Consider the following 14537-nt stretch of genomic DNA (forward strand, 5'->3'; position numbering starts at 1 on the left):
GCAACCAGGAGAGAGATAAAAATTTTTTATTTATACTGGGCACATGTCAGGAACCACACTGAGGTTCTAAATATGTTTACCTACTTAATCCTCATAATAACCCCATGAGGTACCATTTTCATTATTTAGAGATGAGAAAATTGAAGTTCTGATAAGTCAACCAACTTACCCCTCCTCCCAAGTTGTCCCCCTCCATAGAAAAGACAAACTTCCATTTAAACCCAGCTTTACAATCCTGGTTATGAATTCTATGCTGCTTTCACTACTCCCTCCCCACCACACTCCCCTCCTGTTTTAATTTGATGAGTGCCACACAGAAGAAATAACAACGAGGAGGACATTTTCATTCCAATTTGAAGATTCTAAATGATAAGAGCAATAAAGGCATTTAGTAACCACCAATTTATACATATTTCTCCTACTTGAAGAACCCTAAACTCATTAAATCGTTTTTAGTTTAATCGTGAGTTATAGATGAACTCACATAAAGTTGTTTAAGTGATTTGCTCAACAGAACCAAAATGTGATTCTACATAAAATTTTATTAGAATATACTTATTACAAAAATATGGCATACTTGGCCAGGAGCAGTGGCTCACACCTGTAATCCCAGCACTTTGGGAGGCTGAGGTGGGAGGACTGCTTTGCCCAGGAATTCAAGACCACCCTGGGTAACATAGCAGGACCCCATTTCTCTCTCTCAAAAAAAAAAAAAAAATTATATACATGTATAGGTATGGCATACCTACAAATACATTCTACAAATTGGGAAAAGGAATGGGAAATAAGATATCTGGTAAGTTAAAGTGCTCAATTCCTTTTTACCATATTTCTGGTTACATTAAAAGACACCATATAAATTTGTAGAATAAAAAAAGTAGGGCTGGGCACGATGGCTCATGCCTGTAATCCCAGCACTTTGGGAGGCTGAGGCGGACAGATCACAAGGTCAGGAGTTCGAGACCAGCCTGGCCAACATGGTGAAACACCGTCTCTACTAAAAATACAAAAAACTACCCAGGTGTGGTGGCAGGCGCCTGTAATCCCAGCTACCCAGGAGGCTGAGGCAGGAGAATCGTTTGAACCTGGGAGGCAGAGGTTGCAGTGAGCCGAAACTGCACCACTGCACTCCAGCCTGCACAAGAGAGCGAGACTCCATCTTTAAAAAAAAAAAAAAAAAAAAAAAAGGCAGAATCAAAATACCATTTCACATCCACTAGAATGGCTAAAAACTGAAACCCACAAACATTGTTGGCGGGAAAGTAAAATGGTGCAGTGCACTAGACAGCAGTTTGGCACTTCTTCAAAAAAATTAAAAAGGTACCATATGGCCTAGCAATTTAACTCATTAGAGGAATTAAAACGTATGTTTACACAAAACTTGGATGTTGGTTTATAGAAGCATTGTTCATTAACAGCCAAAAAGTAGAAACAACCCAAATGTCCATCAACTGATGAACTGTTAAATAAAATGCAGCATATGTCCTTACAATGAAATACTATTTGGCAATGAAAAGAAATGAAGTACTGATACATGCTACAATATGAATAAGCCTTGAAACACATTATGGCAAGTGAAACAATCTAGTCACAAAGGCTGCACATTGTGTGATTCTTTTTATATAAAATATCCAAAATAGATAAATCCATGGAGACACAAAGTAGCTTAGTGGTTGCCTAGGGATGGGGAAGATGGGTTAGCAAAGGAGAAGAGTCACCTTAGATGATACAGTAGCCCTAGAAACAGAATAACCAGTGGTAGCTTCAATGGACTCACAAATGACACTGAGGTACAAAGGAGCTTACAGTATATCTACCACCACCATCACACAACAGGGAGAAAAGCAGGGTGCTATCTGGTGATGTAATAGCCATTGGACAGGTTTAGGTGTCAAAAGCCACTAGAAACTTGCTACTCAAAGTATGACTCAAGGAACGACAGCAATGGCATCACCTAAAAGCTTGTTAGAAATGTGAATCTAAGGCTCCACCTGAGACATCTTGCGTCAGAATCTGCATTTTAACAGTTTCCAAGTGATATGTGTGTACATTTAAGTTTGAGAAGGCCTTGTCTAGAGGGAAGAAACTGAAGATGAAAGAAAATGGGGGAGGGAAGCAAGGAAAACAATGCAAATTGTGAATAATTTGACTTTCTTTCATTGGGGACTGCCATCTTTACAAAACAGAATTCATACCTATAAAAAACAGCGAGGCTTATACAATCTTCTAGTGACCTCTTCTTGTTGATTTAAAAGAGGCAATTACAACCCCCCATGCATACTAGTTTCCTTTAGAGTCCTTGTGGTGACACAAATGTCAAGGAATAAGCAATCATTGAAGGTTACAGGTCAGGCCTGAAATAGAGTATTACATTTTCTCTTAACAATCTCGTACATAAGTATAACAATACCATTTTAGGGATGAAGAAACTACACTCACAGATTCAGTAACCTGTTAAGAATATGAAGCAAATAAAAGTAACAGTGGAACCCAGGTCTGTCTGACACCAAAGCCTTTGCCCTTTCTATGTTACCATACTGCTTTTCAGAACGCTGAAGGTCATAAATCTACTTCCTAGAGAGAAGGCAAAAAGGAGTGCAAAACAGCATGGAATGTGTGATTCCGAGAAAAAAGAAAAAACAAATTAATGAAATTTGGGGAAAAAAATAAGCAAAATAATTCATTTTAAACTACCTACTCAAATTTACTAAAGAAAACAGACATATATACTCATTATAGTAGAGAAAACACTCAGTACATGGAATAGGGAAACAGGTCCTGAAAGAACTCCAGTTCTGAAAAATGCCGAACATCAATAACCTACTGCAAACACTAAAGTATGGAATGCAGTTCTCTTTCACCCTTTTCCCCTTCTTTCCCCAAATCTTCCATTTGTCATGGAAATGGATAACCCTATCATTTCTTTCTTCAGTATGTCTTTGGGTTTCACTTTAAGGTCTTCATTCTGAATGCTATTACCCAAGTCAAACAATTCTCTCATCTCAGAGCTAAATTACTGTAAAAGTCATCTAAACTGGTCTCTTTGTCCACATCTTTGAATCCATTCTGAACAATACTGCCATTCTAATGCCACTCAGTCTCTTCAGTGTCTCTAAAAAAAGGAAGGAATTGGGCTCTAGAATTAGAAGTCCTTCTAACTCTAAAAGAATAATGTGTTATTTTCATCATGTCCCTGTTCTATAATAGTTTCTTCTTGCCAATATCAAGTTTAAAATCCTGTGCCTTTATGATCATGTTACTATTTACTTTTGTTAGGAATCCCCAAGACTACCCAACTACAGTGCCTAGTCAATGTTGAACAAGACGCAGGCTCTCAAAAACTAATGCGTGAGTGTAAAATAAAATCTGCTTCAAGATGCACATCTGTTCTGGGAAATGTTCTCTAGTGCCAGGACAGAGATGAGGAGGACTGCAGAATTCAATTAGATATACTTAGAATGCAAGCTTTAATTCTCTGCTGTGAACCTACACAGAATCCAAGCTATTCTCCATGTTACTTTCCAGGTACAGCTCTAGATAGAAGCAAATTCTGAAAACATAACTAAATAAATGTTTTACTATTTCAAAATCTAATATTTATTCGGTAAATCCAATTTGATATTTACTCAAATATCCAAATATGGATATTCTCAAAGGTTTTTAGTTAACAGAATATTTAATATGGCATTGTTTTTAATAATAGAAAACAAAATACATCCAATGGGAAATTTATTAACACTATATTCATACAGAAGAAAACTATTCATTGATTTAAAATGTAGAAATGTATGCATTGATTCCATGAATATTTAAGCTTTTACATTTGCAACACTGCTTTAAATCACAAAACAATTTAGATATCTTATCTTATGTAAAAACATTTATCTATATATAGACAAATACTAAAAACACATATATCAAAATCTTAATCACAGTCCTTATCTCTGTGAGATTAAGGATGATTTCTTGTCTTTTTGTTAATATTTTAAAAATTTTCCATAATGAACATACATTACTTCTGCAATGTTAATAAGTCATTAAAGTTATCTACTATCAAATATGGTAAAAACCCATTAGAGTTCTGTATTACATGGATTTGCATATCCATGAATCAACTCCTGTCTCTTAAGATTTAACACTGACTTAGAATTATATAACATAGCTTTTTAAACACTAGTTATATTCCTTAAAACTGGCATTAATAACTTGTCATTTACTATATGGCTCCAACATTTCAACAAGCAGTGAAAGATAGGGCACTTAAGAACAGGGTTCTGGTTCTCATCAAGTGACTCGCTCAGAGCATCTTGAACGAGGTAATTTAATTTCATAGAGCAACTCCATGAAAGGATTTTGATGATAATCTCTAGGACTGCTGACTGTAAGGGATCAAGTTTACCTGCCTATAATAACTAAATGGCCCAAATCATTTTATTTTCAATTGACAATTACAGTTTTGATACTTATGTGTATCACTGGTAATCACAAGCTTAAGAACAGCATGAAAAAACCTACACTTAACTCCATGGCTCTCTAGAAAAATAATACTTTTAATTTAGGACATGCTCTTACCTTATCAAAAAGGTGATCTCTATATTGCTGTTGAGAAACAAATTTTTTATAACATACTACACAAGCAAAGGAGCTGAAGAAAGGTCCATGCAGTGTAATTGTTGGATCACATGGAGAGTGATCAAACCTACTCAGCAAAAGAGGTAAGAGGTAATATTAGATAAATCCACATTCTAGGGAAACAACTAAGTCGCTTCATTTGTGAAGCTAAACACATACACAAACACATTCAGAACTTTGCACTTTTCTACTGAAATATTAAGTAATGTGCTTCATATACAGTAAATATCAAGTGGTTCCCATATGCTCAGCAATTCCCTCAGATAGTGACCAACAGTTAGCGCAAGATTTCATACGTACTAAATATCCGGTAAAATAGATTTAGACATTTCTTACCAAACTGGTAAACTTATCGTTTGAAAATTGTAAGTCCAGCATCCTTTACTTCTTGCCTTGGTTACCATAAGACTCACAACTAACTTTAAATAAATCACTGCAATAATAATATCATGCTAAGATTTCTAGTACACTTGTTTCCCATAATGGCTTTTAATGTTCATTTTTACCATTTAATAAATCTGCATTATTTTAAACTGCCTGGAGCACTTTAGCTAAGATATAGTATGCTATCAAATTTTGTTCCCTCCCCGACCCCAGGTCCAGCTTTGACTTTACCTGGTTTTTTATAGAATGCTACAACTCCCTCTAGAAGCTTCTCTTGATAAGGTAAGGCATAAGTGGGGTGAGACATATGGAAAAGACAACGGCTGAGAGCCCCAAACTCTCAATTTCCCATTCTTCAACTATTAGAAAGGGAGGCTATGGGGAGTTGAATGTTTAATACAACTTTCCCTTGATATCTACTTTCTCAAGCTCCACTATTCAAAAATTCAGTAAACTGGCTGGGCGCGGTGGCTCACGCCTGTAATCCCAGCACTTTGGTAGGCTGAGGTGGGCAGACTGCTTGAGCTCAGGAGTTCAAGACCAGCCTGGGCAACATGGCAAAGCCACGTCTCTGCAAAAAATACAAAAATTAGCTGGGTGTGGTGGCGCACACCTGTAGTCCCAGCCACTCAGGAGGCTGAGGTGGGAGGATGGGAGGATCCCTTGAGCCCAGGAGGTGGAAGCTGCACTGCACTCCATCCTGGGCGACAGAGTGAGACCCTGTCTCAAAAAAAAAAAAAACAAAAAACACCACCAAACTCAGTAAATTGATAAAATGGGTTTCAATAAATAGAATTTTTATTATTAATTTTGCTTACGTCAGTTTGCTTTTAACATTTATTTTGTAATGCCTATTACCTTTCTTCAGGCTAGACCAAATGTCTGTACATGCTCCTTGTCTCGAAATTTACATTTATGGGCTGTATTTCTCTAAAACTAACCTATCTGGATTTCGATGGAAAAAGTCTGTTTAGAACTTTATAAGCCATATCAGGGAAAATAAATATTTAAAAGCTATACCCATAAAGCTAAGAGCTACACCCACTAGAAGAATCCGACTTCACCAGTTATGAAAAAAATTATATCATAATGGCACAAAATAATTTGAGTTTGGAATATAAAGCTATATAATCATAATGGCAAAGGCGCATTATGCTTTCATTTTACGAAATCACTTGGTAGCTCACTAGATCCTCAGCATTCACTATTCTGAATATCCTACTTACCTTTTCAAATGTCCTAAGAGAAGGTGCCCATTGTCAAACTCCTTGTTACAGTGCATGATAGGACATAAAATTGGTTTCCCAGACACCCGCGTTTGGCCTCCTCTTCGGAATGAACTTTTTGTTCCACAGTTAATTGTGCCTGTTTTGAGTCCTGCATCATCAGAATATGAATTCTTAGGTTATTATTTCAGATACTTATCCTTTGGGCTAGTGATCAAAATTAGGACAAAACGATGAAAATTATGATGTAGCATCAACTGGATGATCCTAATTATAATTGTTTAAAACCTCTCTTATAAAAGATATAATAACCTAAAAGTAAATAAGTTGTGACCAAAAAAAGCCCTTAATATCACCAAGTAGCATTCTCTCTCTCTTTTTTTTTTGAGATGGGCATCTTGCTGTATTTCCCAGGCTCAATGAATTCTCCTGCTGTTGCTCAAACTACAGGAGCATGCCACCATGCCCAGCTCCAAGTAGCATTCCCTTTAGGGAAAAAGAAATCCTTTTCTTTAAGCTCAACAGCTAAAAAATGTTAAAGACCAAATGCATTAGAAGGTTATGCCCCTACTCCCTACATTTTGAGCAGGTGGGCCTATAGGCACATGCCACCATGCCCAGCTAATATTTTTATTTTTTGTAGAGACAGGGTCTCTCAGTGTTGCCCAGGCTGGTCTCGAACTCCTGGCCTGAAGTGATCCTCCCACCTTGGCCTCCCAAAGTGCTGGGATTACAGGCATGAGACACTGTGCCCAGCCAGATCTTTTCCTCTAATTCTTATTTTCTCTTTTAACTATTTTAACTGTGTTATAAATTTAGCTATTATAGAGGGTCTGAGCTCTATGGAAATTATATTACACAATGTAACTGGGGTAGAGAGGATGGAGTGAAGAAAGCAGAGAGGCAAGGAGGATACGTGTGTTATTTTCTGAGGAATCAAGCCACTGATCAATCAGCTCCAGTCTAGACATCAAGTAATACAAGTGAAAGGGATAACACATTTATAGAACACAAAGCAGAGATTTACTTATTGTTGATACCTCTCCCCTTTCCACTTATCCTATTTTGTCCCTTCTCTTTTTCCCTTTAAAAAGCCAATTAGGAAACAGTTTGTCCACCATTTTCTTCTCTTAATTAATTAATCCTCCTTTATCCTGGTCCATTTTTCATCCCTTTCTTTCTTTATAATTTTGATCTTAAGGTCACACAACTTGTAGATTAATCCCCCAGCCAAATGTCCTCAGGGCAACTCCCAACACATGATATATGAAGAAAAATTTAAAGAGTTGGGTTGTATAAAAAACCATTGCAAAACAACCACAAGTATTCTGATTCACAGACAGTTTGATTACTCTCTCTTTTATTACTATCTCTTGTGGACTATTTCACTCAAATGCTTTGAGTATTTCATACAACAAAAAGCTAAATATTTATCTTTATTGAATTTTTTACAAAGCCCCTAAGCATTTAAATAGAATTATTCCCTTAAGACAATATGATTTTTAAATCCCAAAATGGTTATATATGATTAAGGTTTTAATTGCTTTTCCTCTCTTTTAGTCTTTATTGGGGGAATACCTCTATCAAACTGTCAAAATGTTTATAAATGTGTTCTGACAACAAATAACGGAGAGCGTGGAATTAATCATATTTTAGTCTTAACAAGGCATTAAAATGGCAATATACTTTATCTTTAACATTCTTAATGTAGTAAGAATTATGACAACTTTTATAATTGTCTACCCACATTCCAGATGTTTCCTATCAGGACCTTTATTTAGCTATAAATAGTGGCTCTGGATAAAAATAAAGTTGGAGAAGCCACTTCCTGGGTGGAGGGGTGGGGAGGCTTCCCCATGGAAAGGCAAAATACAGAGATTTAAACAGCTTTTTTCTTAAATAGTACAGACAGCATTTTTAAAAATTATAATACCAAGTATTCAAATTTATGCAAACCGGCCAACTCTAAAAACCCATAAAGAATGTATAGTCCATCATTAGAATAATTATAAATAAGGTACTTAAAATACTTCTAATGAAAGAACTGAATTATAACAGCTGAGTACTGTATTTTGAAATAGATTGAATGAGTCCTTTAATGCTACTGAGAAGTAGACTCTCACTCTCTATAATTAAAGAGAACTGTGATTCCTCTCTTTTCCCCAGCTATATGCTCTTAAAGGATCTCAGCACTCTCTAAAGCCCATTTATGGAATAGCACCATACCAAATATAGCCCAATACTACATAGCTGTTCAAGCAACAGATTCCAAACTTTATTTTTACATTGCCTCAGAGACCAAGCAAAAAGCTGAGCCCATCACACAAAAAAGAGCGTAACTACAGACCTTAACTCCAGGCTTAAGCTTATCAGCCATCAAAAAGCCAGTACTGAAAGGCAGAGAAAACACTAATCTTGAAAGTACCATAAAGACACAGCTAAATAACTCATTTGATCCCACTTGACCTGCTCAGGGAAATACATAAACAGATGCTCAAGATTCAATTTACAATGCATTACAATATTCTGACAATCTGGAGGCCAGATATTAAGCTTGAAGGGCATTATTACTGGCCCAACTACCATTCTATATAGGACTTGAAAGTGTCAGACTAATGAGATAATTTTTAGAAGAGACCTAGAGATGATAAAGTCTTCTAGTTCTAGACCATTTTCCTACCCACCTAGGGATCTTTCCCAAAAGTACAGATGCCCTAGAAAGATCTCTGGAGATAATGAGGTGTAGGCATCTGTTTAAAAGGTCCCAGAATATTCTGATGCAGCAAAGATGACACCCCTGAGCTAGTCATTAACTTCTTCCACTGAGAACTGAACGTACATGAAGAGGGATTTTTAAAACTAAAAGCTTTCAAAAAACACCCCAAGAGGCAAAACCATTTACCATATTTTCTATGTGTCTTTTGCCAAAGTAGATCTGGAGTGCCATAAAATTTTTTTGTTTAATAACAGTCAGATTTGGAACCCAAGTTCTAGGCTTCCTTTCTGTGTTCATTATGCAAATATTTATAGCCTACCTCTATAAAAATTCAACCAACATTTATTGAGTATCTCTATGCTGAGCATTCTTTTAAGGAAGCGATACTAAAAAGTATTACTAAGATTTGGTCTTTGTGCCCAAGAAGCATATAGCTGGGTGGAAGAGACAGACATATAAACGGATCAATCCAACATAATAAATACTGTGTTAGTGAAATGAATAAAGTATTGAGATCATAGATGGCTGAGCAACCAAACTTATATAGAATAAATCCAGATAAGCTTATCACATAATTGCACATGATATACAATAACCATATTCACTCAGCAATCCCTAGTACTGTATTATTTGTTGGCCATGTATAAACCCCACAGGCAAGTAAGAAGAAAACAAAGAAAAAGGTTTTTGGGGGCAAGAGGGGAGTTTGCGAGGCATAAGCAGGTTGATAATGAGAAAATATAGTTTCAGGGGGTGGCCAAGTGTCTAAAACATCAATTATGTCAGGTATCAAATGGAATGAACTGCTAAATACCAATAAATATAAGTTATTAGAATTCTTTTATAAGTGGCAATTTGATTCCATTCAAAGGAAAGCCCTTGAAAACTAACTTTAGAATCCAAGATACCTAGGTTCAACAAAGTTAAGCATTGCATGCATAGATATTTCTATGACCTTTTGTAATTAAACTTTGTTGGATTAAATCCACAGCTACGGTTTCTGTGGATATCCTAACCCTTTAAAGGCTCAGTAGATATTCTTCAAGACAAGACAGGAAAGTTGTCATGGTGGGACTCTCCTACTGGCTCTTGAAAATTCCACCAAATTATCTGGTGGAGTAAGAAATGTTCCACAGCAACTCTTCAAGGAATCTCAGATCTGCAAAGAGTTAGTAATGAAGAAGCTACCCAATGTTTTGACAAGTCTATGAGGATGCTTCCTTATTAAATCTCTACATAGGCTGCACTGATGAATAAATAAGTAAACATGAATCCTCTAGATCTCAGTTTAAATTCCATTTCCTTAGAGAAGCTTTTTCTGACCTCAAATAATCTGTTACACACCTCTCACAGACGTATGTACTACTTCATGCAATAACTATTAAATATATAAATGAATAAATGAGTAGTATCTAATGAGCTCAGGTACGACCTATATTGCTTATACTCAAATATACTTGTGCCAAAGAAGAAAGACAATGGGCAAAGCAGGCCATTATAAAGTAGGCCATTATGAGGTGATATTAGTATCACTGAAACAAAATCTAATACCTTATATGCTTATTAGCAATAGCATAAAACAAACGTACTTTCTGCCTTAAGGCTTTGGGGAAGCTAGGTAACCTTAGTGTAATTTCTAAAGAATACCTGGCATTTTTAGCCACTGGTCCACACACAGTCTTGCTGCTTCTGTATCAGAATGTCCTCGAATAAATTCCAATTCTTGTAACCCATGAGCATGCTGAAAATCAATTTTTTCCTGAAGACATTAAGAGAAAACTCAATTAAGATTACTGCCCTGTTTTCTTTGAGAAAAGGATTTTGACACATTAGTGATCAGAAAATACTGATTACTTTTTATCCCCAGAACTCCACATCTAGAAATTTATGACAAAGAAATACATCAAAATAAAAATGCATGCTCTAAGATGTGTATACCAGTGTTATTGCACAAAATTTACTACAACCTACACCCCTAACAACAGGGTATGGTTTAAGTAAATTATGGTATGTACATTTGATGGACGTCATTAAAAACATTAACCAAATTTTTCAAAGGTGTGGGAATATACTTTGGATATCAAGTAGGTTGCCAAATTTTATTAAACAAATGAGGCAAAATATAAACAAAGAATAATTTCAATCCACGTGCAACTATATCTGCAGAGGAAAAAAAAAGCCTGAAAATAGATGTATTAAAAGTTATTAAGGCTACCTCTAGGAATTTCCATGTAAAGGATTATTTTCATTTTTAAAGTTTTATGTATTTTTTCAAATTTTCCATATTTAATCTGAAACATACAGAAGGAGCCTAATAAGTATTTGTTCACTGAGTAATATTAATAACATAACTCATTAGCACTTAATATGTGCCAGTATAAAACATTTGTTGCCACCTAGACCAAGGGTTGACAAACTTTTCCACAAAGGGCTAGTTAATATTTCATTATGGCTTTGCAGGCCATAGAGTCTTTACTGCCACTACTCAACTCTGCCATTGCAGCAGGAGAGCAGCCACAAACAATATGTAAACAAGTGAGTGTAGCAGTGTTCCAATAAATCTTTGTTTACAGCAGGCAGCAGGCCAATGACAATGCTGAACCAGATGCTCTGTATTGCTAAAAGCCTAAATCTTTCTAGTCATACTATCCATAAAAATATTTGTGTATTTTCCAATCATGTGTATTAAAATTAATACTTATTGGCCACTAACCATGTGTGAGGCAGTTTTAAAAAGACTTTAAATTTTAGGTATTATTGTTTCCCCTTTTATGATGAAAAACCTGAGGTACAGAGAGGTCAAATAAATTGCCCAAGGATATATAACAATGTCAGAATTCAAACTCTGGCAATCTGATTCTAGAATTCATGCACTAACGAGTATAATCATACTGCCTCTTAAAAAGATTTACATGTACTTCAAAAGGAATCAGAGTCAGAAACACTGGATTTGTAAGATATAAACCATAGTAATGTATGGCCTAGTTATTAATGTAACAGGGTTTTCTATCAGGAAGGATAAGTGAGGCGAAAAAGTGGATCAAGATTTTAATCTGAAGAAAATCTACATAACATTGTTCAAATTACAGCCATGGAATACTACTTCTCATGAATGTTAATATGCATTATATACATTTTTAAAAATTCTCTGTAATCAAATTAAGTATAGAAACACTGGTTTTAACACAAAATTTAAAAGGTTACTTTCATGTAGGACTACTAAAGCCCTAAAGTGCTAATGTGCACTGTAGTTTTCATACATAGAGTATGCAGTATCCCAACTTCATAAATCACCAAATACTTTTTCAAAGCGTATCCTACAGGATCACTATACTGAATAACATACAGCAAGAAACAAACAATAGTAAAATCAAAGTTAGCCTATCCAAAGAAAGCAATAGCCCCTGATAGATATATCCTAAGACATCTTATGTATTAAATTAGACCATTTATCAAATTTCCTTGTAAGAATCCATTACAATAAAAACCCTTCAATTAAAGTAATATAACTGAGATTAAATATTACTACATACCAACTACTAGCATACTTATTTTAACAATTTCCAATAATTAAAATTAAACAGTTTTTTTTCAAGTTCTCTGGCATTTCTTACAATAGAATTTGAACTCTATGAACATGCATAGTCAGTGCTCAAAAAACACTTAATGAAATCATCCTAAAATTAGCCACCCTTTTTCTCTAACACAAAGCAACTTTCAAAAACTTTTCTTGCAAGTCACCTTAACTCCTGGAATATCAATACACAAAGCTGGTAGCCAGTCAAATGATCAGCCCAACACGTGATCTCTGAAAGTAAAGTATCCAGTGAAGATTTTGTTTTTGTTTTTGTTTTGTTTTGTTTTTTTGAGACGGAGTCTCACTCTGTCGACCAGGCTGGAGTGCAGTGGCATGATCTTGGCTCACTGCAACCTCTGCCTCCTGGGTTCAAGTGATTCTCCTGCCTCAGCCTCCCAAGTAGCTGGGATTGCAGGCATGTGCCACCACACCTGGCTAATTTTTTTTTAATTTTTAGTACAGACGGGATTTCACCATGTTGGCCAAGCTTGTCTCAAACTATTGACCCCAGGTGATCTGTCTGCCTTGTCCTCCCAAAGTGCTGGGATTACAGGCATGAGCCACCAGGTCTGGCTCCAGTGAAGATTTTAATGAATATTCCTTTTATTTCTTTGAAACCTCTCCAGCACAAAAGTAAGATAACTTCCTTTAATAATGAAGATACCAACAATTCACAAAGCCTACAACAGTTGAAAGACATTTTCTATAGTGTCTATTTTTAGCCAGAATTATCATTCACTAGAATTCTTCAAAAATTATTTATATTTCAGTTTCAATATCTTCCTTTCTGGGTGGTTTTTGTTGTTGTTGTTTTTTTTTTTGTCATCTACTTTTAAAAAATAAGTAATCCATAAAGGGAATCAAGTAAGAAAAACAAAATTATGGCTGGATAGCAAGCAATGAGCTTGCTATGTGAGTCATTTTCTTCCTTAAAGAAGAATGAAATCTAGACTAATATATTCTTTCCAACTGGTTAAACGAAAAATTAAAAATTTCAAAATTTCAAAAAAATTCTTCAATGTAAACTATTTAATAAAATGAATGACCATTTACATGGGTGGAGGCTGAAACTACCCTGGAGAAAAAACTTAGTTGTCACAGTGACTATACAAGATTCTGAGCTCATCACAAAAACTTTATTATCTATGTAGCCATTAAGACTGCCTGGGAAAAGAAGCTAGCATCACTTAGGAAATCTGAGGGAAAGTAAGACAGTTTGCAAATGATCCCTCTGTCAAAGAGATTTGACACATAAAAAAAGCAAACAACATACCTATAGTTCTAGGGCAGGCGGAGAACTTCCTTAAAATTGAATAATGTTTCTGCCAGGATAAAAATAATATTGTCTGTGTTTGCATTATGTGTGTGTGTGTGTATATATGTATATATGCAGTAAGCATTTAAAACATACAATTAGAATACCATAGTCTAATTTAATTGATATTACATCATAAAGTAAAAGCCCCCAAGCTAGCTTATTTCTAAATTTAAAGACCATTTTATAACAGATTAGGATGCTACAGAAATACACAAATTACTTTATAATAACCAATGGAATAAGGAATCAAAAACATGCATGTTAAAAATTACAAAATCACAGAGCTTATTCTGACCTGAGAGAATCTCTAAACTGTCCATTCACAGAATGAAACCCGAAGTCTATAAAACTAGTGATCTACTGAAATCTAAACAGCTGGTGGATTTAAATTTCCAATTTTATACTTCAGTATGGAGTTTTTTATCCAATGTATCAACATTCTGCTCCTGAAGGACATTTGTCACCATTGAGGGAATTCTTTAAGTAATTTCATTTGGGGCCTTCTAAAGCAGTCAAGGAAAAAATTTATATCATACAAGATTCTAAAAATGGGCTTCATTTCCACACAGCAGCTCATCTACAAACCTGCTTGAAATTTCTTCCTTTTAGTAGTAATGGATTTAATTTGGAAGGATAAGCTAAAAGTTGAGAAAGCAATCTGGTTCTATCCAGTAGAAAATAATC

General features: G+C 35.3%; 1 protein-coding gene across 3 annotated transcripts in view; it reads right to left on the reverse strand.

The window, feature by feature from the left end:
* The window catches only part of ZNF451 (zinc finger protein 451), an 80514-nt gene that overhangs the window by 30505 nt on the left and 35472 nt on the right, over positions 1-14537 (reverse strand). For all 3 annotated transcript variants that reach the window (XM_012500424.2, XM_030803642.1, XM_030803643.1), the window contains 3 exons: positions 10606-10717; positions 6243-6393; positions 4573-4699 (listed from right to left, as the gene is read on the reverse strand). In XM_012500424.2, coding sequence (XP_012355878.1) covers positions 4573-4699; positions 6243-6393; positions 10606-10717 — 390 coding nt within the window. The remainder of the gene's footprint in view (positions 1-4572; positions 4700-6242; positions 6394-10605; positions 10718-14537) is intronic.

The sequence above is a fragment of the Nomascus leucogenys genome, chromosome 22a (genome assembly GCF_006542625.1).
Source record: "Nomascus leucogenys isolate Asia chromosome 22a, Asia_NLE_v1, whole genome shotgun sequence".
NCBI lineage: Eukaryota > Metazoa > Chordata > Mammalia > Primates > Hylobatidae > Nomascus > Nomascus leucogenys.